At 34.1% G+C, this 26,929-nt stretch overlaps 1 protein-coding gene across 1 annotated transcript; it reads right to left on the reverse strand.

Moving 5' to 3' along the window:
* Window positions 1-235: 235 nt before the first annotated feature.
* Ldaf1 (Lipid droplet assembly factor 1) lies at window positions 236-26,841 on the reverse strand. The gene is made up of 4 exons (XM_081751260.1): window positions 26,462-26,841; window positions 19,004-19,091; window positions 14,588-14,800; window positions 236-7,745 (listed from the first exon to the last, which is right to left on the reverse strand). The coding sequence occupies exons 1-4, from the start codon at window positions 26,468-26,470 to the stop codon at window positions 7,480-7,482; spliced, it is 576 nt and encodes a 191-aa protein (XP_081607386.1). The 5' UTR covers window positions 26,471-26,841; the 3' UTR covers window positions 236-7,479.
* Window positions 26,842-26,929: the final 88 nt, after the last annotated feature.

Genomic DNA, 26,929 nt, shown 5'->3' on the forward strand with positions numbered 1-26,929 from the left:
AAAATTGATTTTCAATAAATAACTTTTTTGTTAAAATATGTACCAAAAAACCACGGAGACTTTTTGTACCACCCTTTATTAACGATGAGATGGAACTTTATGCACTAATGAAGACAGAGAAATAAGTTAAAGCAACTGCAGGAAACATGTACGACACGAAGTCATCACTTACAATGAGAATATATTGGTCTACCATGAAATTAAATTTATATTAGGGTTTAAAGTATTTCAAAGATTAAAGAACATAATACAGCTTTATTGTTGTCACAAAAATATTTCATTTTCTATGTAATTCAACATAATTTCAAATTCACTAATAATGTTTCTGAAGTGTTCAACATCATTATAAGTGATGAACATGGTATTATTTTTTTTTTACAATGCAATAAGTCATAGTATACATAACACACAGCCTTTTACGTAACACAGAAAGAATGAAACTGACAAGTTTATAAATTCAACAAATTGTACTATTTTTAGAACATTTTTCAAGTAATACGCATTACTTGAAGAATGTATATGATCATTTCATTTCATTTAAAAATCTTTAAAAAGTACACAGCGAAAATTAGATTTTAAGATCTAACTCAAGTGGTAAAAGTAAATTCAAAGTATATACTTGTAATAACATGGAATTACATTCAACATCATCTGACAATTTAAGATTGATTCACTCTTCACAACTTTGTAATGATACTGTTGTGTTTTCACTACATAAATTCATAATGCCCATATAACGTAAACATATAAATGTTTTAAAAATTAAAAACAACATATAAACAATATAAAAATTAAAAACTAAAACCATCTATAATGGAAAGAGTATTCTCCTTTAAAGCCGATTAGACATGCTTATATTCTCCATCATATATTGTATCGAAGATACATCCAACCAAAGATGAAAAATTTACGAAGCAGAATTGTATGAACTTCTGGAGTTGCTTATATTTGATGCAACTGTTCAAAAATAAAACACGTTCTATTTCCACCCAATATTGCTTTAAATAAAACAAGTTAAAAACATTATGCCAGAGCATTAATGATATTCAGTATTACTTTTAGATGAAAATATTGGTTAAACTTCACTCATCTATGAAATGCTTATTTTTCATTATTTGTCGGCAAAACTCTCTAAATGTTAAGAAAGGCCTAGAATTAGAAGAGACCAAAAAGCTAATGTCGCTTTCTTCTCAACTTAGATATTTCTTCTGGCCACTTCAACATTATAGCAATGCCTGTGTGATTGTCAAAACACACACACAAAAAACACCAGGATTCAGTTTGCGTCAATGCAGCAAAATATACTTTACTGACCAGAAACTAAATACACGTCACAGAAGGAACTGCATCTGCAGAATTACATTTCTATTGATTAGATGGTACAGAAAATTAAAATGTCACGTCTAACTGCAGCATATCTTAATTGTCTCTTAAAAGTGGGAAGGACAAATATATACTAGATTCTCAAAAATAGTACTGGAGAATTATTATTATTATTATTATTATTACTTTGTAAGTTCTTGATTACTTTGTAAGGCGGAGAGATAATTTTACAAGGGTTTGGGAAACCTGGCAAATTTCAACGAGCGATCCAGACAAACCAGCTGAATGACACCACTGCTCTTAATTGAACACGTAATTTAATGAAGAAAAACTAAGAAGTGAATGTATAAAATTGTCTAACATTTGGTACTGATGTGTTCTATAGAAATTCAATCCAAGTTATATCATACAGACATTGCATACTATCGTACACGAAAGAAAAAAATGCAACTTGTGATGGAAAACACAGTAGCATCTAATTGACTTAAAGGATACTAAGAGTGAAAATGTTCAAGAGAATCTGAGGTAGTTGAGAATGGAACAGTGAAACATACTTAAACTTGTGCAAATATATGATTCAGATCAGACCTAAATATACAAATTCCCTCATTAATACACAGCGGGAGCAAAATACAGATTGCCTGTCTATAAAGACAACTTTACCCAGGACATTTGGACTATTTTAATATGACAGTACGCAGGTGATTGCTTAGAAATATATATATTTTTTTAAAAAATCTTACTTTGATATATTCTAAGAAATTACTTTATATATACTGATATTTTGTCCATTCTAAGTAGATTATTTAACAAGTATATTACAAATGATAAGACGAAATATCAGGTAATACATTTAGATTTCTTTAGACGTTAAACTTATTTTCTACTTAAAATAAACTTTTTTTTTTTTGAAAAAAAAAAAGAGAAACTTAATATAAGCATCCAGGCCAAGGAACTGTACATATTTAGGTTGAAGTAGTACACCTTCTAATATAAAAATAACCGCAAATGCCTCAAAAACGACTTTGTACTTGTATTATTTTAGCCGCTTAAAGTCAGAGGTTGAAAAGCAAATACTTCCTAACAATGATACATTGGGAGGAATAAGTACAAATAGAATTACGTAAGAAAATAGGTAAATCTGGATTCGTACGCTATATCATAACTTTCACTTAATCTTATTAAGAACTTTCTACATTTTTCCATAATAAAGCACTACGTGATCTGTACATGTTATTATTATGGATGAATGAATTAAAATATACGCTCCCAATGATACTGTTCATTGATTTCTGGTTTACGCCCTTTAGCAACACTGAGGAAAAGCTCTCCGAATCACGTCAGGACTAGAATTTCGTGAAGCTGATGAGTGGACAGACCATTATACAAGTTTGCCTTGTACAGAATAAGCTCTTCCTTATACATCTACACGAAATCTGAATTACAAACAGTGCCGCATATCCTGGCCTCATATTGCTTCTTCTTTAGGTATGTAGTAGAAAATTAATCGAAGCATTGGATTTAATGATCAAGCTCCTTGAATAGATAAGAAGTTTATTATATTTTCATCTGGAATAGCTTCTGCAGGACTAAATTCTCATTACACTCTGCTGAACATTTCCAGAACGTCTGGCAAAAACAACTGAAGAAATAATTTAGTAAATTCTCATTGGATAGCATACCTATTGCTGGTGATTCAACACAAGAACACGATTTTTTAATATAAAATTTACTTTACTTTAGAGAAAAAGGGAGAACAAGCCAAAATATTTAAACAAAAGACTACGAAGGGAAGTTAAAAAAAAAAAAAAAAAACTTTCGCATACGAATCTTGCACATAGAACTTCGTCAATATTATCAGATTAACAGTAATTCGAAGTATAAGAATACGTTTTTCTGTACATGTGTGTGGGAAGGAGAAGAGAACCCGCAGAGTTGAGTGTTGGTTAAATTTTTAAAATTCACAGAAAATCAAAGAATGATTGATTTTTTGAGTTTTACGTCCCGTTCAGCAGCGAGGCTATATGAGACGTGGACCTACTGATTAACGTGGAATCCGAACCACATGAGCTCCCGCCGGGAATCGAACCCGGGTCTCCCGCGCCAAAGACGCGTACGCTAACCGCTTAGCCACGGAGGAGCTCAGAAAATCAAAGAAGTTTGTTGTTGATCAATACAACACATTCCGATCTTTCATGGAACATATTTTGTGTAAGAAAGAAAACAAACTTACAAAGCTCTTCTACTTTAAAAACATATAACTGAGAAGAAACTAAATTATATTTCCCTCTTATTTATTACTTGATTCATTTTTGAAAAAGAAAAATAATCAGCGTGTGATTCAGTAAATACATTTTCTTTGCATTTCGTTCTACACTAACGAAAGTAAAGAATGTCGCATTTATAACGTAATACAGTTATAATTAAGAAACTAAGTAGAATATACTTATCAAATAATTTAAGTAAATCTTCAGGCTTTGTGTGCGAAAAATAATTACAACAAATCAACGAATAAAACAAACATACAGACAAAAATGCATTTTTCGTTTGGATATTCCCTTTACGTCCTTTCCTGTCATCCAACTTCAAAATGAATTTGGTGGAAATGTGGTAATAATTTCCTCCATTGCATATAAAAATTATGAACTCTATTTTACTTTACCCTCGTCTGTATACAAATTTATTTCGAAAGATATTACTTGGTCTGGAAATTCATGTTTTCAAATGATGTCCTCCTAATACATTTTAATTCAATGAGCTTAGAAACAACATATGACTGATAATTCAAGTCTTAGAGCTAATTCACCAATCACAAACTTGGTACTTTTACATTATTTAGCTGGATTGGTCAGTACTTGAATGAGTGACTATTGGTAATGCGACGTTCATCTAGCGTCTTGAGAACAACTGGGAAGAACTGAAAGGAAAAGGTAGTGGACTCAGATCAAAAAGCCAGGAGGAGGGTAAAAGGATGAGTTAGTACTGATTATATATCAATCCTAAGGTGCGAATGCTGAAACCGGCTTGTAGGTTTGAGAGTAATGGGCTGTTGCATCATAGAGTTGTTAAGAACCAGTACTTACGGACTGATGGAATAACAAAGAAAAATCGGGAAGTCTGACTGAAAAGGTTCGAACTCAGATCTCTCTTTTGTGGGAAGACTACTTAAGCAGCTTTAATTCTTAATTACTAGTGCCACCACCAATTTTCCAACGTTTCAGCATTTAAGTAATTTTTAAGAACATGAGAAAACCTAGAGGTTTTTACTACGCGCCATTTCCTGATGTATTTCTAAAGGACAATTCATGCACTAGTTTGGGAATATACATGCATTATTAAATATACATGTTTATTTAACTCCTGCTTACAAACTAAACAGTTATATTTTTTAATATGTTTATTACTATGAAAGGAAGAACTTTTTGTCCTAGATAGAAAAGTGAAGAGTCCTCTATTTCAACTTTCGACACTAGATGACAAACTTCTCTCTACGTTCATGACGAATTACTTCTAAGAATGCGCATAAAATCCATATACTCCCATATGGACGTGAATAATGCCGTTTCGTTTGTGCTGGTGGCTACCGCGCGAACGTGTTCTCCCGCTGACATGTCTGAAGATGTTTCCCTCCGTTGCCACACTGTCTGTTTAACGTGTAGCGTGTGTATGTGTGTGTGTTAGAGAGAGAGACGGTTGCAGTAGATAGAAGTTAGCGGAATGGCTAATGTAGGTGATTACATAATAGAGGAAGTTTGGTGACCTGGTGTGAGATAATAAACAAGTAATAAACAATAGACCAAAAAAAAAAAAAAAAAGTCACGAACGACCCCGTTGCATGGTTTAACAAAGCAGTATTTATAATGTGTTGAAAAGTGGAAGGCCATCTACAAAGCATGAAATATGTGCACATGTGCCAGAATCTCTCCAAGAATCTCAAGTGCAAACACGCAGCAGAGTTGTGAATACTAAAGTCACCTTAGCTCAGACTTAAGTAAAATGTTGGTGTTCATTGGTAATGCCAGAATAAACATATAGAGATATGGACAGACATGAATATTTATGCTCTGATGCAACAAGAATTTAGAACAATGACACAGAAGGCGAAGATCAAGTTCAGACACAAATGCGCAATTTATCGCAGTTTCAGTAGTAAAAAATGATGAACTCAAAAATGCGGAACAAGAACCTATCCAGAAAGTACAACGAAGTTAAATATTAGAATATTAGTTGCATCTTATGATTAAAATGGCATGTTCATTGCGTATCTCTATTTATATAGTAGTTAAACTTTGACATGCATCTTATTTTGCTGTCTCCACAATGCTATGAATCAGAATAAAACTATGTGCTTCCTGTTGGAAGAGTCGGTGCTCTTCAGTGTCACGCTTGGCACAGTTCAAAAGCATCAGTGATCATATGCTATGTTTCAATTTAGAGAAAACTGGAAAATTAAGAGTGGAGTACTTAAACATCTCCTATAATATACGTGATCAATTGCTGAGGAATTTCTTCTAGTTTTCTAGTGATAATACAATTTCCTAGTAATGGATGGAACCCAAGCATTGAATTAACAGACGAATAATGATAATTTTCTCAGTTCATCACCAGATCAAGCTCAAAAAGGTTTAATATCAAACATGAATTTCTGATCCAGGCAAATACCTTTCCGGTTACTCATTCAATCAAACTACTATGAAAATCACGAGATTCAAATCATTTAGAGAGGGAGAGAGAGAGAGAGAAAGAGAAAAAAAAAACGTATACATATTACAGAAATAATATTGCATATATATATTACCTGAATATCAATTTTCTTGCTTTACTGTATCTACTGATATAATTTATGTACTATCAGGTTATAGGTTGTTAAGATGAACACAATAGCCTACAATCTGGAATTTCCGTCTCGATGAAAATTTCTCCTTTAAAGTGAAGTTAGAACAAAATCTTTACTATTGCGGAGAAAAAGCGTTAATTCTGAATCTAAATATCGTCTATTTGGAAGACAATGAAATGATGTTCTTTGGAAATAAAATGTGCATAGTTACCACAATTTTGTACGTTTTACATCATTAGAACAAAACATAATAATATTTTTTTAAAATTATAATTCAAGTAAGCACGAAAGATTTTATTTTAAACTTAAACCTTCTTCTTCCTTGCATATTTATTTTTATTTTAGCAGCAAGAGATGAGTAGACAGTTAATACCAGAACAACATTTACAATGAAACGATCTTTGAATTTTGTGAAAAACAGTCGCACACATAAATTAGTGTAACTTCAATTATCCGAACTCCAGCCATCCGGATCGATATCAAGAACTAACGATAATATTTTTTTAAAATATTGAAATGCAAACTTGATGTATATATATATATATATATATATATATATATATATATATATATATATATCCTTGAAAAATATATACTTAAACCAACGTTTAATTGGAATTTTTTGAGTCTATATTTGGTATTTCACCAATTTCCGAGATATGACTTTATTCCTATATTCCTCATATTCTAAGGAAATTCAAAGATTTTTTCACTTGCAGTTACATTATTAGTCCACAAAACTGATTTTAGATATAATTTTATTGTACAATGTAACCTTTCTTTAATGACTGGGCAATTATACGGATTTCTGGAAAATCCGGATTGCATCCAAAACTTATTAGTCTGGATAACTGGAGTTTTACTCTATCTCATTGATATGACCACAAGTTTGAGATGTTCAACTTAACTAAATTTATTTGATTTATTAGATTATTTAATCTATAACGCGGAAACACATAACGCAGAACTTTATAATAGTTATGATTACAGACTATTATTACGGATGAGCAGGCCTCGTCCTTTGGAGAGAAAGCAGGCGCAGAATGAATTGAACTTAGGAAGACCTCAGGGTAAGCAAGGAAGCTGAGAGAACAGTATACCGGAGAATCTTCGAGATGTGAGTACAAACAAACCTGGTTGTACTGGTTTGCTACAGGATCGAGTTCAAAGGCAAGGCTTTATTCCTCTGAAGATGACTCTACCGATTTTTTTAAGAAGCCAAAATGTTAGTTACAACATGAAAACGGTTACTAAATTATACCAGTAAATACAGATTCAATTTTTTAAAAAATTCAGTTCTCATTTTCACAAAACACATTTCAGTCTACATTATGAGCTTTCAATACTTCCGACTGTCTCCCATTGTTGGCGCTGTTTTGTTGTTGTTGTTGTTTGTTCATGGAGGCCAGAACAACTTTCTCGTTCAGAAGACTGTGCACGAACGAAGAGGGATTGCGCATCACATTGACAATTTGAATACATCCAAAATAAGACAGTGCTATGGTAGAGCTCACTATTAACACAATAAACACAATAGTAAGAAGAAATCCACAAAGCATCATGGAACCCACAGTCAGTAAAGTTCCTACAAGAAACAAGAACATTAAACATATATTAGATACTTTCGGTGCAAGGATAAAGTATTTATTTTACCTATTGAATAATAATAATAATAATAATAATAATAATAATAATAATAATAATAATAATAATAATAATAATAATAATAATAATAATAATAATAACAACAACAACTAAAGTTTTGGAGTCACGCGAGATCCTTTGTCCAAACATTTATATGAAAGATTTAGTTAAAATAAGCTGGGAATGTGTATAGGATATGCGAGGATTTACGAGACCAATATAATAAAAGAAATGCTAACGGCAGTGCTTCTTCATATGGTAACATTTAACATTTACATTGTTTATTCGTTGAAGTTAACGTCCTTTTGTAGCACCGAAATTATATGAGACGTGAACATTCTGTTTAAGACGAAATCCGAACCACTGCAATACGCTCAAATTTTAATGCTTTCCTACTGGGCATTGAATACACATTGGTACAGTGTATATTACTATATATATATATATATATATATATATATATATATATATATATAGAGAGAGAGAGAGAGAGAGAGAGAGAGAGAGAGAGACAGACAGACAGACATATATATATAGTAAGAGGAATTGACCCAAGTATCTATACAATACAGCAAAGAATACAATACAAGAAATTTTGTATTCTTTACCAGTATGCGAGTTTTGAAACATGCCATGAGAGTTTTGGCTCACGTACTGTTAAATTGTATTTTCTTTCATAATGATGTCAGAAACAGTAGCACGGCCTACGATGTACTCAGCTGCAAAGGCTTTCTGAGAAGATCTCTAATTTCTTGGACAGATCTAGCGTTACATGTTTAATTTTTGACCCTATGGCTGAGCTTACTAATTGCTTACAATTATTTTTCCATGGTTCACGATCTCAACTACGAATTTAATTCACACATCGTTGGCGTGGAGTCACGACACTGTTTTAGTGATAACAAAGTGTATATATATATATATATATATATATATATATATATATATATATATATATATATATATATACAGGGTGATTCAATAAGAACGTACCAGGCCTATATCTCAGCTAATAATGCACATAGAGCCATCAAACAAACAATTGAACTACCAAATCGTATGTGTAGAATGCAATAGCAATAGTCGCGACACCAGTGGCATATCGTGAATATCTCCAACGGGGATCATCTGCAAAATTTGACATGGAAACAGGGGTTGGTTGTGCCTCCATTGAAACAAGCGCACAATGGGAGAAACGTAGAGAAGAAACACACTGTCATGTTTCTTCCTCGTTGGCAGCAACACGGTCGCATTACTAGATGAAAGTCAGATGGTGCGAGGGTGTCTCCAGTCACACCAGGCGAATGCCGGGAGGGTACGTGCAAACCATGCCCTGGCAAACAACCGCTGACGCCTTTGCAGGATTAACTCGGGGCCTAAGCCAAGGGTAGCCCAGACCCACAATGACGTGGACGCGCGATGTATCTTGTGTGCGTACGTACAATATGAAATATCTCCCAAATCCGGGAGCATGTGTTCAGGGTGTCCACTCTCAAAGGGTTTTGAAATTCCCGGTTTTCCCGGCTCTACTAGATAAATTCCCGGTTATAACGGGCACTAAAAGACGAATATTTTACAAAAGAGGCGGAAGGATTATTATTTAGTTCCCACCCGAACAATATCAAATTATACTATAGAAATAAATTATATTTTCTTACCTGTTTTCGTTACTTTCCGATAAGTCCATTGATTTTTCTTCTAGAAGAGCAGCTTCTTTTTTAGCCTCAGCAATTACCTTTGCTTTTTAAACTTTCAATTCCAGTCTTTCTCGCGTTACACGTTTTCTCTCTCTTTCCTTTTTACTCAAATTATTCGCCGTTTTCTTCAAATGTTCAGTATATTGAGCATGTGTATTTCTGGCCGCATGTATCATATCTTTGCTGATTTTAATTGACTCCAATCCACCTAATGCACTCACACCATCATACACTTGTCTCATGACAATAAGGCTCTCCTGTTTGATTCTCAAAAATGCATTCAGAATTCACTCTCTCTACTTATCATTTCCGTGTGACAGTATCAAAATACATTGTATAAAATCACATTGTTCTCGTACACTGTCCTCACTGAATACGCTAAGAAGTTCAACATAAAATGCATCAAGACGCTTCTCCTTTCTTTTAAACGTTTTGCAGTGATTAATAGATTCAGGTGACGAAAATACCTTCCGATATTGTCCCATAATTTTACCTGCTTTGCTTCCCGTAAACCATTGTTTAGCTACCATCTCCTCCAAAGATAATGTCAAACGCTTCTCCGCTAGTGTCAGGTTGTGACCAAAAGCACAGGATCGAGACACGAAATAGCTCGAGTAAGTTTGTATTTCAATGGTGACCTATCCATTATTTTACTAATCATTCCTGCGATAGCTTCTCTGCACGTTCGTCGTAGCGTTAGCTTGTCTAGATCCGTTATTTCCTTGATTCCACGCATGGCATCCCTACTTGCAAAGCCTATGTCCACATCTTTAGCAGGAAGATTGTTTGGATCTGATATATCTATTTTTTGAACAGATGCACATGCTTTATTAAGAACATCACCCTTCACTATTTTTTCCATTAATCTTTGTACGAGAGAAGTGAGCTCTTCATGCAAAAAGGGTTCCATGGGTTGGTCTGTTTGAAATTCGGTCAGAATTGGTTCCACCATTGAAGCAATAGTTGAGAAAAATGCTAATTTTGGTGCTAGCATTTTGTCGTGCATTTTTTCTCTACAACTAAGAACGTTGTCGAGCTAGGTGTTTTCTTATCCTTGACACACGCAATATATTTTTTTTTTTAAATGAGGTAACATCATTAATAAGGCTCGAGATGCAACGTCACTGTAAAATAATAACTACTGCTAACTTATCTGGTGGTTAAAGATATCAGGAGATTGCAGAACCAGACCTATTACTAAACAAGCAATCATAACTGCCAACTAGACAATCTCATTCCCGCCATTTACTGTTCGCATTCATCTTTACATTGCTATTCATTTTAAACAGAAATAATAATAAAGAATATATCAAAGAAACAATTCGTGCTACTTAAAGTTGAATTATAGTTAAATAATTATCCATATTTTTTTTTCTTAAAAGATGAAGGCCAAAACAAAAGACCGCACACATAATTGTTGACTACAACATAGCGCTCTTTCAGGTTTCAAACAACCCCTTTGACGCATCACTACTCTATTCTTTTTTTCTAAATACAAAACTAACATGATCGATAAGCGAACCTCAACGTAGGATTCAAGCGACCGCCTGTTTCACCGTCGCCACGTTCACTTGCGATTCATCATTGATGCTGAATTCGGACGCTCCAAACGGTGGATACCGATAGGATGACGCTAGATCCGACCCAACGGATCATGAATTCAGAAGCGCCGAGTGACTTATCGGTAGAAAACAATTGAGCTACGCCTTTCGTTTTTAACTTTCGGCCTTCTTCGGCTATTATCGTTGTGTTTCCCGGTTCTTTGGAGAAATTCACGGCTTATTCCCGTTTTTTCCAGGCTCATGGAATTCCCGGCTATTTCCCGGTGGGTGGACACCCTGGTGTTGTGGGCTTGTTTGTCATTGTTCGAACAGCACACTCATTTATCGTTGCCAGTGATTGTGTGGTAGTACTCTTGTAGATCCAGTAGCTAACACGTACATGACCTTGCTCAGGATATAGTCTATGCGGCCTTGAACAGGCGATTGCTGCTGTAGGGCAGAAGAAGCGATGCTGTAGTCAAAACAGGTAACACAATCTGCTGCAGAGATTAGCAGCACGATTGCGGCAGACAGGTAACACGCGTGGACACTATGGCGTCCGGAGAAGAGTCGTACAAAATGAAGACGTTGCCATTGATGTACTTGCCGCTATTGCAGTAAATCCTCATGTATCTTCGCGGCAGATCGCAGGAGATCGTGGTATCAGTCAAGGTAGTACCCTGTGTATTGTGTGGAAATCACACTTTCACCCGTATCACCTCTCTCTGCATCAAGAACTAAGTGATGCGGACTGTAATTTACGGCTTCTGTTCTGAAACTGGGTGATCAATCGCGGATCCGAATTTCATTCACTTTATTTTATGGACTGATGAAGCGACATTCTGCAGTGATGGCAACGTGAATCTTCACAATGCACAATACTGGACAGCGGAGAACCCTCACTGGATGAGAGAAGTCAATCGGCAACACCGATGGCGCATTAATGTGTGGAGTGGCATTGTAGGGACTCAGGTCATTGGGCCATGGTTTTTTGCTGGTAATTTAACAGGTGCAATGTTTCGTGATTTCTAGTGACACCATCTACAGCCACTATTGGAAAACGTACCGCTCCATATACGTCAGATGCTGTGGTTTCAATTAGATGGCTGTCCAGCCATAATGCTGCCATGTGTAGGGAAGAGCTACATGTTCTATTTCCGCAACGCTGGATCGGAAGAGGTTCCAATCCACAGTTTCCTCCGCGGTCGCTCGACCTTACTTGTATGGACTATCTTTTCTGGGGTCGAATTAAGGATCCTGTGTATGTCAATCGACCAACTACATTTCGCAACATGCAAGACCGCATTACAACCGCATTTTGGACCATCAACGTGGCCGAGTTGGAAGCTGTTGCTCACAATTACGTACAGCGAATAATCGCTGTATTGCTGTTCGGGGACATCACTTTGAACATTTAAGTTGCATGACATTTAATGTCCTTTCGAACGATTCCAAGAGTTATACCACTTTCCATTTCAAATTTTGAAGTTGCCCCCCGTTGGAGGTATTCACGAGACGCCACTGGTCTCGCTACTATTTTATTGCATTCTACGCATACGATATGGTAATGCAATTTCTTATTTGAAGGCTCTACGTCCAGTCTTAGCTGCGATATAAGCCTTGTACGTTCTTATTGAATCACCCTGTATATATATATATGACGAGAGAATAGTGCAATTCGTATTTTGAATGAATATTTTACCATTTCAATTTCTTTTGTAATACTTCATTTTAGTTTTGTAAATTACTAATTTATTTTATATTTTTTACGTAACATATTTTTCCTATTATAAATTACCCCTCGACGAAGGTTCTCGTATGAGCCGAAACACTTTCGTGAGTTTCTTCGTAAGTCGTGACTTTGAAAGGTAACTATTACTTGATTTTGATTAATTTAACTTACACTCTTGGGAGTTTTTAAAAGATACAATTATACACATAAAAAATATATATTCAATAACATATAATATCATAAAGCGAATAAACACATGTTTCACATGTGTAAACAACTTATTACTTGACAAAGACGACAGATCGTGTGATACTGAAATTAAAGACATTCAAATAAAGAAGAAGATACTTGAGCACAAGTTAATTACTTACTTAAATATGCTGTAAATTTCGACATTTTACTTAATAGAGGTAACGTCAATTAAGATAATTTTTGGGGAAAAAGAGAAATCATTTCAGTGTAACAGATATTACTGAATCAATTGACTTACAATGTTGCAGATTGAACAAATACATTAAACAACTTTTACCTTCTGTAATTATTTAAAGAATCTAAGAAACTTATATTTAAACTAATCACCACCTCCAGATTCCTAATAATAGTTTTAATTTTCAATATGTGGAGTCTGTAACACTGAGTATGTTACATAGTGTATATAACACTCAGGAATCTATATACACTAACCTGTATATAAACAAGAACTTTTGAGTTTTTTGTTTTAAGTAATGTTGTTCGTACTATTGAAGATATGAAATAAGGATACTAGCAAGATACAAAAACATAGTTGTTCCATGAGCATATAAAAATATTATAGATGCACGTATTATACAGGGTGTCCGGTGAGGAAGTGCAGATATTTTGGGAGGTGCTATGAGAGGTCATACTAAGACAAAAAGTTTACCTAAACATATAGTCTATTTCTCCTGGTTTCCGAGAATTGCGTATAGCACATCCTGTAGCTGGTGTAAAGACGAAAATTATATCTCATTCGAAAGGTAATGATGTAAGCTTTCTGATGGTATACAGATTATTGCAAGTATTCCTAAAGGAGGCAACTAACAGAGGGAAAGTTTTCCTTTAAAATTATCTTTATTTACAATTATCTCTTGTTATTGAGTGGAAACACTGTTACTAGGGCAAGAGAAAAAAAAATGGGTGGATACTATTATGCCGAGGACGTTAAAGATTCATGTTGTTGGCATGGACAGTAATCGAGAAAGAAATCATAATGTAAATGTACGCCGGTAAAAGCAATGCTGCTTGGGCTTGGCGACCCTTTATTTCAATAATGTTATTTAATAATAATTTATAATGCGACTGGATTCCATAACGAACTAAGGAAGACAGGAGGGAAAATTTCAGAATAGAGATAACTTATTGAAACTGACATAGTCAAAATCTCTTATTGGCGTATATGACATACTACATCTTTTTTGGGAGAGCTCCCTCGTGGCAATATGACCAGCGTAAGCGCGTCTTTGCCGCGGAAGATCCGAATTCAATTCCCGGCGGGAGCTCATGTGGTTTGGATCTCGTATTATGCTCTACGTCCCTGTCTCATATGGCCTCAGTGCTGTAAGAGAGGCTACATTCAAAATCAAACAATCCATTTTTTTGGGTTTATTCTCATGTGCGTCTAATACGCCGGCAAATACAGTAGCTTTCGCGTGATAGTGCGACATATAAATTTTGCTAAGTAAAAATGTCTTTTTATATAACAAAATAAGTACAGATTGTACAGTGGTTCCCATGCGTATACAATCACGAATCTAATATAAAATGAATTTAAAAAAATCTCTTTACATCTCCTTACCTTCAATGAAGATGAATCCAATAAATGTCATGATGACTGTGATCAGAGCAAAACAAAAGAAAGCGAAGATAGGAATGCCACAAGCAACTACGAGACCAGCTATAAAAAGCGAGAGGAATGGATGTTCCTGGATATACCGAAGGACTTCATCCAGAATTTCCCGTACATGAAGTTCTCGCATTGCATTCTGTACAGTGGACGCAGCTGATGACGCTGAAAAGATATTGAAAAATATACACAACAAATAAAAACACAGTATGTTACAAATTATTTTGAGCTATTAGTTTGAAATTTTATTAGAATTTCGTTAACCAATGGACTACGTGAATGTTGAAATTCTCACATTTAAATCTGCCTTCAATACAAAATTACCTTTTATCTCATACATTATTGTTTCTATTTTCATACTTTTTTATTTTTTTTTTTTTTAAACTAAGGCTATTTGTTTTATATCTTGAGCCAAATTTTTCCGATGCTACCTAATTAATTATTATTACTTTTGAAATTTTTAAGTGTGAGAAAGAAGGCAGGAATATTATTTTTATTTTGGAAAGTACACACAACAATCCTATTACAATTTCTTCTGTACATAAAATACATAATAAATAAAAATATACCTAATTGAATGTCAAATACAACAAACGTAAATAATACACAACAAGCTTAAAAAAACAAAAAAAAAAAAAGAAAAAAAAGAAAAAGGAACGCTAAATCGCAGATATAGCCGATCTATACTGGAGGCAATCCAAATGAAATCGACCAATGATGGTTGCTGACAAAATTTAGTTTTTTATTATTTTTTTACCTAAGTTTGTACCACATTCAGGGAGTTGAAAGCGGGTATTCATTTATTATCTAGCCGCGCAGGTTTTGTCGTAGCGGCCATTTTGTATAGGAGCCTGAGCGTATTTTGAACTTTTCAGAGGTTTTCGTTAAACGCTGTAACTTTTTAGGTTTTAAAGATAATGAGTTCAAACCAAAACCATATGAAAGTTAATGGAATGGACAACATTCTGTGTTCTGTGTACATTGAGACGTACTTCAGAACGTCGAAACAAAAAGCTCTGAAAATTGCGGTTGGAAACCTAGAAATGGCCATTTTGTAATGTACATTTTGAAACAAAATAAATGAGACTCACCTTCAATTTTTTGTCTACATAAAGACTAGATAGTAACGTCACAAACAAGTTTCAGCTCTGAGAACCATATACTTTTTTTTTTTTTTTTTTTTTTTTTTTTTAATTTTTAAACATTGCAAATTTTTGAAAATCGTGGATTTTCACCATCAAATATCTCAGGAAAGACACAAGTGAAAAATCTCAAATTTGCTCAAAATAGATGATAGTTGTTCAGTAACAAGTGAATAAAATTGCATCACTGAGACTTGAGTGGTTTTGGAGTTATAAGCTTCTTCTTCACTGTAACTTAATATCATGAAGTGCTATGAGTAGTAGATATAAACTTTGTAGCAAAAGTTAAAATAACACGACAGTAATGTTTAATGGGTAAAGTATGCATAATTTATGAATCATATCTTGTACAAAAAAACGAAACGCCTGTTATTTCTTTTCTGCCTATAGCGCTGCTGTTAAGACATCAGTGAGGTAAACAGTTGACTAATTTGTGTACAGAGTTCGGCACTGATATTGAAAGTACGACCCGTAAGAGTTGTGAACTCTGTGGGTGTGAGTTTCCGGAGAACCTTAGTGACTGGCACCCACACTTTGTTATTCGCAGATAGTTTAAAAAAGGTTCTTGGGCCATGGGGATGGAAAAAGTTAATAAAAAGATCGTTATTTTCCTGACTGATGTCTTTAATTCTCCCAATCCCCCATTTCTCGTCGTAAACACAGGCAATGGTATCATTAGGTGCAAATGACAACATGCTATGTTCTTCGAAACATCTGATTTGTGTTTGCGTCAAAGGTATAAATCTATGATATGATCTGGCAATGATAATTATTTTACATGTAGCAAATTTCGAATTTCTTGCTGTTTGACAGCACTTCTTCTGATGAAACATAGATAAATTGTATACCTGAGATACTATCAACACAAAACCTGTACATGTGTTGAGCTGTTAAAATAGTGAATTTCACATCACTGAAACAACTTATAACTCAGACACTACTCAAGTCTCAGTGATGCAATTTTACTCACTTGTTACTGCCCAACCATCGTCTATTTTGCACTTATGTCCTTTCTGAGATATTTGCTGGTGAAAATACACGATTTTCGAAAATTCGCAATGTTTAAAAATTTCCAGCATATGATTCTCAGATTTGAAACTTGTTTGGGACGTTTTTTACTATCTAGTCTCTATGTAGACAAAAAATTGAAAAAAGTGTGAGTCTCATTTATTTTGTTTCAAAATGGCCATTTCTAAGTTTCCAACTGCAATGTTCAGAGCTTATTCTTTCAAAGTTCTGAAGTATGTCTCAATGTGCATAGAACACGGAATATTGTCCATTTCATTAACTTTCATATGGTTTTGGTTTGAACTCATTATCTTTAAAACCTAAAAAGTTACAGCGTTTAAGGAATCCTCTGAAAAGTGCAAAATACGCACACGCGCCTATACAAAATGGCCGCTACAAACAAACCTGCGCGGCTAAAAAATAAATGAATACCCGCTTTCAACTTCCTGAATGTGGTACAAACTTAGGTAAAAAAAAATTAAAAATTAAATAAATGTTGTCAGCAACTTTTAACCTGGAAATTGGTCGATTTCATTTGGATTGCCCCACTGGTAAATAATATAAAAGATATTGTTTCTTAATACAGTGAAAATCATTGACAAAGATATCTATTGTACGAGAATATTTATGGATCGTTTCAAGTCCTTTATAAATAGGTTCTTTTGCCAATTTAGGTACACATTTAAAAATTGGAAATTCCTTGTGTTACTTGTTGGAACATAAAAATTTTACATAAGAAACAAATGTAATTTACCTACTAATATTTTCAATTTAAATAATTCACCTCTATTGGCTAAGGTTAATAAACTTATTGCCAATTTAGTTTCGTGAGTCATTTCCACTTATGTTCAGTAAAATTTCATTTTAACTAGGCAAGAAATAAACTTTGAAAAGCTTCTAAATTATTGGAAGATTATTCAGTACATCTGTTCCACAATATTCTACATGATGTCTTACATTAGCAAAATATAACAGTAAACAAGTTTTTATACTTGTAAAATTTCTAGAAATTCATTTATTAAACTCAGCTTTCTACGTGCTTTAGAAGTAAAACTTTCAATGTGCTTGTTAAATAATCAACTATTATCAAAGGAAACACCTAGATCTTTGACGAAGGTAACATTATTAATGACTGCATCATCAATTTAATAGTTGAAATAAACCGGATTTGTTTTATGTGCAAATATAATGTAAATAATAATAATAATAATAATAAAGCAGCTCACTTTAAACTTGTTTTTCTAAATAACACACAATTTAATTTTCGATAATCTACTACCGGTACGGCCTTCAACGGTTGAACAAGGTAATTTGGTTATATATAAGAGGAAAATGAAAACTTTTTTTTATATATATGAAGTGTGTTACAACTGTGGAATTCATCTTTCTGCCGTCACCTTCTCCTTGCCAAAAACAATGTCGCCAAGTTAAAAACTAAACTAGTACAATTTTAATGCAAAAGAAAGTTGTGATGGGGACTTGAATTAGTTAATAGCTTTCGGAAAACGTTTAAAAATACTTTTTTTTTTTAAACCGGTTCCCATTTTAAAACCAGTTCGGTTTTCTGTCACAGACCTTTTGCTTCTTCGTTAACTTGCTGCGAAATTAGTACTACAAGAACAAGAACTGATACCAGCTTCGGGGAACATCACACTAATTGAAGTTCTAAAGCATCTTTTGGAGAAAACGGTTTCGCAAAAAAAAAAAAAAAAAAAAAAAAAAAAAAAAAAAAAAAAAAAAAAAAAAAGTTTCCGTTCTTTTTCTATATGTATAAAAATCGATTTTGTTCATCTCTAGAAGAAACTACATGCGGAAACGTACTATTGACAAAATTTTATTATAATGTGGTGTTTTAGTTCAGATACCTGCTCCCACATTTAATGTAAGCACTTTAATTCAAATGAGTATCCATGAATCGTTTTTCACTTTAACCAAAGAACCAACATTGGATTCGGAACCAGTTTAGTTTTTGACCTGGAAATATTATCATCACGCAAGGAGAAGATGGCGGCAACTAGATGAACTCCATAGAGGTACCGGCAGATTTCAGACTTAAAAGAATTTTTTTCTTATCTTTTTCCAATATATATAACCAAACTACCACTTTTAGTTTTCCTATGGGACTAAACCTGTCGAAGATCAAAGGCAATTACCAAACAAATATAAATGTTCAGAAACTCACAAATGCATTATGGCCTTTATTCTACATTCTGCTCACCTGTTTCTATTGCTAGTGCTATTATTTGGAAAAATACATCTGTCAAAAATGGATTTCTGCGAGCATGATTATGAGAGTTTTCTTGCGCCTGAAAAAAAGAATAATGTTGTTTCGTTAGTATTATTAGTCCTAAGTACTTCAATTTAAACCATAACTATATAAGTAACATAAATACCTTTATCTACCAAAAGGAAATAAAAATGACAAGAGTATAGTTTAACTCATAAAAAGAAATTGCCCTAGTTTAAAATGCTTTGAATAAAACATATTACAAGCACATTAAAAATAACGTTTGTTAAGAAAAAAAGCTAAAATAAGAACTGGAACTAACCTAGGAACGATGCAGACACCGACTACAGTTTAATCGCGAAGACAAAGAACAGTAATGTTTAAAAAAGAAAAAGGGAAAAAAAGATAAAATACGGAAAACTTCATATATAAAGCTAAACAACATAGAAATTAACATTTCATAAAAAGACAGCGAATAAGATAGCACAAAAACCAACGAAGGAAGAAATTAACCACGAATCGGTACGTGACGTTTGGGTGCCGCCGTTTGGGCACTGGACGTTTGGGCGCGAGTTAAATTAAAAAGTCATTATGTTAGGCGCTGAGTACTAAGTTCGAATCAAGATATCACAAGGTGTCTATTGTAGTGGAAGTCCTTGAATTATTCTGGATTTTGTTTTACATACTAGAAATACTGGAATTTCAAAATTCTAAAAACTGAATTAACAATTAAATTTTGTAAATTTAAGTTTCAACCAAAGTTAAGTGTGCTTTTTAATTGATAACTTTTCAAGCCAAAGGTAAGTAGACCAGACTAGATATGATTGACTGCATTACATACATAGTGAGCCTATTCCATTAAAAAACTTAAAGCAGGCCTTCTACTGTAGTTATGCAATAAGTGTGAATGTCAAACACATTTCCAGTGGCTAAATGACCAATATATGTATACTTAACTATTATTTTTCACTTTGAAATCATTCTTTTTTTTTCCTTTCGCCACTTTCTTTAATGCAGATTAAATGCTTACAATGGGACGAAAAAAAGTGTGTTACGTTTTGGTTTTTATATTGGAATGTTAATAATAATAAAAAAAATAATAATAATACCAGAAATACGGCATACTGCAGTTCCTAAACTCAATGTGTTAGACACCCTGTATACGAAATATGTCTTAGATACCCTGTATGCGAAATATCTTTCCCTCAACTCGATTAGGATTTAGGATTTTTAAATTTCTGGGCTCTCGGCATCTAAGGCCATTTAGCCCGTCACGTTTGAGGGAGCACACTATCCGGGGAAAGGGAAGGAAGGAAGCGGCCTGGACCTATAAATTAGGTACTACCTCCCCATTTGCCTGGTGTGAATGAGGAAAACCTCATTCAGGGTGGCTGGCCTGAAAGAACATGTTACACTTTTTCTACCGAGTGTCCCCACCGGGAATCGAATCCGGGATCACTCGCACCGAAGGCGAGAGTGTTAGCTACTACGCTGAAATCTTTTATCGGTAGTTCTTTATTGGACTTAAGGAAGAGAAAAGTATGGCAAGCATAATACGAAAGAAAACAAATTTTAGTATTCATAAATATGTAATTATTAACTTTTTTAAAAAATACAAAAATTAAATCAATATGTTTTAATTAACATTAAGAAAATTATTAACAGTTCGTCCGATTCCTTCATTTCCTAGCTTTCTTATATAATACAAAAATTAGATCAACATTAGATCAGAAGTACAAGAATCGTGAACAAGCGAAAAATCAATCCATGACGAGGTTAGGCAACAAATGCCACAAATGCATTAAACTATTTAATTTAGATAAATAAATAAGATAAAGATAGAAAATATACAGATAAATGAGGTGAGATAAAGATAGAAGTGTAGGAAATGTATATATCTTGATTCGCGCTTAGTTTTCAGTGCCTAGCTTACTTTATGTCGTAAATTGTGATTTTTACTATGTACCTCGCGCCCAAACATCTGGCGCCTAAACGGCTTTGCGCCCAAACGGCAACGCCAAAACGTCCGCGCCCAAACGTCCTGTCCCGATCACGAATGGACATACATACAAATTAGCCTACTTTCTACCGCAAAGGAAGTGTTAGATTACGAAGAGAAAATGCAATGGAGCATAGATCACCACGATATTCTGGAACAGACGTAAGAATAAAAATTAAGAATATCAACAGAACAAAGCTAAGGAATAGCATGTATATACAGTGCAGATCAATCGAAAATACAGAATTGCCAAGAAAAAGTGGATAAGAGAAAAATATATAAAGATACAGAAAAGAGTATGAATAGGGAGAGGGAGGGAAGTACACTTGGTTCACGAAACGATTACGAGAAAATTTAATGTACAAAGATCAAAGAGAAATACACTAAAAACTGCGGAAAAAACTCATGACCTAAACTTAAGATAAAGTGAATACACGTGAAAATACCATATATAAAGCTTTATAGAAGTGAAATGAAATTAGAGAACTGGAAAACCTGGAGAAAGTAGAAGAGAAAGCAAGAGGAGACTTCGTGCTTATATCCGAGATCCACGATCATTACAAAGCCTTATAACGCGTAGATGTTATAAGATGTTTTGCCGTCTAATTAGTGATCATCCCGTATGTTATCTGGATTCGAAAATAAAGTAAGAATGAAAACCGAAAGAAAAATTTAAAAAAAAAGTGAAAAATAAAAAAAATAAGAGGACTATGACGAAAAAGATTTCCTAATAAAAATTTTCCATTGTACAACCTTTCGTTTCAGTAGACTTAAATCTGATTTAAGCCACTTCCTGAACAAAACAATTACGTAACAGTTTCGCCAACTAACCACTCGGCTTCACCAAACATTATCAAACTAAGCAAGAAGAGTATTCGTTTGTTTTTATTTGTAAACAACTGTCCTGGCAAAATCTTGTTTTGTTACGAGAGAATGATACCTGAGCTACTGTCTGACGAGGTGTCTTGAATGGGGATAGCCTTCCTTCACATCACATGCGGAGTTACTGCCTGCTGGCCCATCACTGTCTGGCTGGAATGGTTATGTTTCGATCATCAGATGTGGCTCATCATGCGTTGTCAAAATCGGAGGAAAAGTGAATCCAAAACTTATAGAAACGCGAGAAGTATAATCATTGGATTAATAACGTTTAATTTTCTAAGATTGTGAGGATGCAAGAGATTGTTCAAGTCACCAAGTTTAAAGGAAAGAAAATGGTGTTGATGCATGATTTAATTGGTTTAATCAGTGTCTAAAATGGGCCATAAAAAGTAAAATAACTTTTGCTAAATTAATAATTAGTGAGAAGTGCAGTAATGTGCACAGATTTTCTAAATTATAAAGTAACTAATGAAATGAGTAAATACGATAAATAGCATATTAATTGAAGATTATGTTAACAGAGCGAGTGAATGGGCCAGTTTGTTAACCATTTTTCAGTAAATGATATAGTGTTCAGTGCAATAGTACGGTAAATTTGCATTGTTTAAAGTGAGTCAGATTAAATAACGACAGTGAACTGAAAATTATGTTATTTTACATATAAATTACTGAAATTAAATAAAGGTTTATAGAAATGTATAAGGATAATGCGTAAGTTATGTAAAGGGGGCCGCTTACATTACATTTTGTTGTATTTAATTGGGAAAATTAGTAATTTAAAATTTTGGGTAACTAAACTAAATCCTTTCTAACTAGTATCAATTCAACTTGTTGATTAATTGATCTCATAAAGAACTTTAGAAATTCAAGCTGATTGGATAGGAAAAGCAATCCTCAATTTAATTTGAAACATAAAACTAAGTACTAAACCAGGAAATTGCACGCAGTTCAATAGTGTATTGGATCAGACAACGTCGATGATTTATTCATGATTGGATGTAGCCAGTGTATCAGCAAACGGTAACCAAACAATTCTGCCCTGTTATTTCTCTCCTTCTTTTGAAGAAAAGGGTAAATATAATCCAATTTTGGTGGTTTGGTTGTTCAGATATTTCAGGAATGTAACACACTTAGTGATCACACGATCAATAAGGAAGAAAGTACGAAACCTTAATCAGGTATAATGACAATGGCGGAATGAATTTGGAACACAAACACCGACACCTTTAACTATTGCTCAAATTCGTGATTAATTTGAAGCCGACGGTTGTGTGCACAAAGACCGCTACGGACGATCTGCCACAGCAACAAGTCTGTTAACTCTCGTGGTGTGTTAAAAATATTCACTGGCTCGCCACAGAAATCTGTGAGACAGTGTGCCCGTGAGACCTCTATGGGGACAAGAGGTTTTATCTCCAACAAGACGGTGGACCACCCTACTACCATCAAAATTACCTATAGGTGTACTCACATGGCTTTCCTCATACTTATCGAACGATTATTATTATTATTTTTAGTAGTAGTATTGCTACTGTCACTATTAAGAGTAATTATTTAGTATCACCTTTATTTCATTATTATTCGAAACAGAAATTACTCTAAAGATATAAATATTCGTACTGAAATATCAAAGTAAAATCTGAGAAAATTAAGTTAAATCCCCACAAAGATACAATATCTTGTTAAATATAGTTTACATAACTAATCAGATCTGTATTGGAAAATACTTTTTAATGCCGTCACCAGTGATTACTTGAGGACGAACATTCATAATTTGTAGTTATAGTAATGACCGCAAGGGATGTTTGGCGCATTTAGAGGGTTACAATATAAATTAGTAAAAGTAAAGTGGAGTGGCTTTTGAAAGGAAAACAAGGAGAGAAACCAATACGCACATAAAAGGGCGGTAAAGAAAAATGAGAGTAATCAAAAATCAAAAAGGAAGATGGTAAAACAAAATGTAAAAGACAATTATTGGTAATTTGGTGAAGGGTGTGTGTCAAAGCATACGAGAATGATCAGTGGCTGAAAAGGACGAAAAATAAATAAATACATAAATATTAATGAAATAAGAAGTAATGACACAGAAGTAAAATCAGTTGAAAATAAGGAGTGCAGCTGAGTTAGAGTTTTTTTTAAAGTCTATCAAAGGGATAGTACGATACACTAAAATGAGGGAAGAGCTACAATAAGCATTGACCGGCCCATCAGCAAGCAATAATCGGGAGAAATAAGACAAAGTTTTAACTCAGTATCAAATTTATTTCCGAAGTGCAGGAGTGTATTTGATACTGAGCATACTCGGTTACTTGACGTGAAGCAACTGGGACTTCATAATGGAATGAAGCATGGAAATTGAAACACAGAGACTGACCAGGTATAGCGATAATGGGAATTAACACGAAGTAATAAAAGACGGACCTTCAGAAGAACAGTTCTCAATGGTTGGCGAGAAGGTAAAGTGACTAAGATGGTAAAACAGTAAACTACCTGATACCCACCCTCGATTCATATTTTGGCAATGTCTGAGCAAACATAATCATTATCAGCAGGTTAAAGAAAAAGAAGTCAAACAATAACGCATAGGAATTGCTTATCCTTACCTTGAAATGAAAAAGTATGCAAAGAAAATCAATTTCCATGAGAGTTGTCTTTTATTCATTAGTTAATGCTTTTGGGCTATTCAGAAACACCATTAAAGAAATTAAAATGGGTTCACTCGAGCAGACGGTTCTACCAAGTAGAAAATTTATAATAGGTAAAATACGATGTGAAACATTTTTCGTGTAGGAATGACAGTGTGAATTAAGTAATTACTGTCAGTTCACAGGATACTGAAATGAATTTTGAGTGACAGTGAACGTATTGTGTGTGTAAGTGCATTTCTACTATCCTCGTGTATGCATACACACACCGTCGCTGACGCGCCTGCTCCTTACGGACGCAAACCCTCGCTGCCGCTCAAGCCTCCTGCTGCACTCCTGCTCTGACTCGGTTAGATAACATTTATGTTTTTCAATGGTCACCGAGCAGAAGTTGGTTCGTGCTTTATGCAGTGTAGTTTTTATGCCATACATCCACACTGTATTTATACTGAGCCCTCCAGAAGTCAATCTGCAAGTAATAATTAATGGAGCTCCTCATTTCGTGTATACTCTGCTAAAAGAAATACAAAGCCCTAACCTAACTTGAAAATTTAAGAAATGTGTCAAAATTTGATAGAACTGCCTGCTCGAGTAATGCCATTAAAATGAATGTTCTAGTTTTCATTCACCCGAAATGATTTCTCACTGAATAAGAAATATTATGGTAGAGTTAACTGTAGGTGGAAAACTAGTAGTAGACAAAAGCTCGACAGAAAACCGAGGCCACGAAAATTCCTGGGAGAACTGTTGACTTCATTATCATGTCTTTTCTTAAGGTAAGTTGTCCAAACATTAATATTTATATCTCATGCCTATCACATTTAATCATTCATTTAAGGTATATCTGCGGTTGTTTTCTAAGGTTAATGTTCCGTTAAGGGGGTCCAGTAATTTCTTCCACACGAAATTTGCAATTTCTTTACTTCTTTCCATTGATTTTCGTTTGATTAATTTTGGACCCCCTTAACGGAACTTTTCTTATACACATTTTGCGGAAGTACCATAATGAATTGTTTCTTTTTTTTTTTTTTTTTTTTTTTTTTAAGAACTGGGCCGATATTTAGTATCTCCCCAATCTTGCACACATAAGATTTACAGTGTGTTACTTTACAAAATATAGCTGAGCTAGGGGCAGCTAGCGAAGGGAGTTAGAAACCCCCAGGGCCCTTGTACTTCTACCTTTATCACAATTTAGACAAAAACAAGGTACTCAGTTCTGGAACCATGGAACGAGTTGGGGGAGATACTAAATGCCATCCAAGAACTGATTCCCGGAGGAATTTAGGAAGCATTAGTCAAAGATGCTTTTATTATTCTAAAGAACAGTCTGGAAGCGAGTTCTTCGTAACAGGTTGTCTGTTTCGAGGAACTGATTCTTAAGGTTGATCTGATGATTTGGTTTGAATGGATGCTCTAGATAAAGTAAAAACTCGTCGTCTTTTCATGCAATTTTACCTGTAAATTTTCCAAAATTTGTACCAAATCTAGGATGGAGGATGTCTTAGGGAAACAGGGTAAACTTGACAATACAAGCTTCAGCTGTGTATCGGTAAGTAGGTCCATTTTAAAAGGGTAGAATAAGATAGGGATAACTAGGGAAGGGGAAGGAACGTGTTAGCTTAAGGTTACGGAAATTTTGATCCATTTTCATAAAATTAATAGAGTGTAATTTCTCGCTTCTGACTGAGTATATCAGCTGGAGCGGGCATTGTGAAGTTAACCCGGGAAACATTTAAAACACAAAAAATTGAAGTAAAATTTGACCAAAATGCAGGGCTACAATTATAGTTATCTGGTCTAATTCAGATTCTTAATCTGCACGCTTTAATATTCGAGCGAGCAATTATTTCTAAGTGATGTGATGTCTTTATATTTTTAAAATAAAAATTGACAACACAAGCTTACATAAACACAATTACTTACCGCTGACATTATGAATCTATAATGTTTCTGTTTACCACAATATGAACATTAAATAATTATCTCACTGGTTTCACCGATGTTCAATGGTCAATAAAAATGATAAGATAAAACATTTACGAACTTTGTACGACAAATATCATTACACTACAAAAAAAAGAATCACTGCGCAATGTCAGCTTGTGACAACTAAAATGTACTTTTCCTTAAACATATTTGTTCATCATACTTTGTTCATAATATTTGGTTCTTATCTTCACTTAAATAGCCGGATTTGATATAAAATTTTGAAGTGTTCTTAATAACAGAAGCTGTACTGTATCTATTTACGACAGAACAAATATAATTGAAGCACGAGAATTACGATGATGCGCCCTTTAAATTCCACTATGATGGAATGTTTGTAAACACCCAAAACACGACCTCTTTATCGTTTGCGTTTGGAGAATGAAGCGAATTGTGCTCTTCAAA

Source organism: Thermobia domestica, chromosome 3 (genome assembly GCF_964235325.1).
Source record: "Thermobia domestica chromosome 3, izTheDome1.hap1.1, whole genome shotgun sequence".
In the NCBI taxonomy this organism is placed as follows: Eukaryota; Metazoa; Arthropoda; class Insecta; order Zygentoma; family Lepismatidae; genus Thermobia; species Thermobia domestica.

Excerpts from the sequence above, each read along its gene's own strand:
- Ldaf1 (XM_081751260.1), bottom strand. Across the intron at positions 14,801-19,003 it reads AGCACTAGCAATAGAAACAG|CGTCATCAGCTGCGTCCACT; the intron begins GTGAGCAGAATG and ends ATATCTTTTCAG. Across the intron at positions 7,746-14,587 it reads TGGATTCATCTTCATTGAAG|GAACTTTACTGACTGTGGGT; the intron begins GTAAGGAGATGT and ends TGTTTCTTGTAG.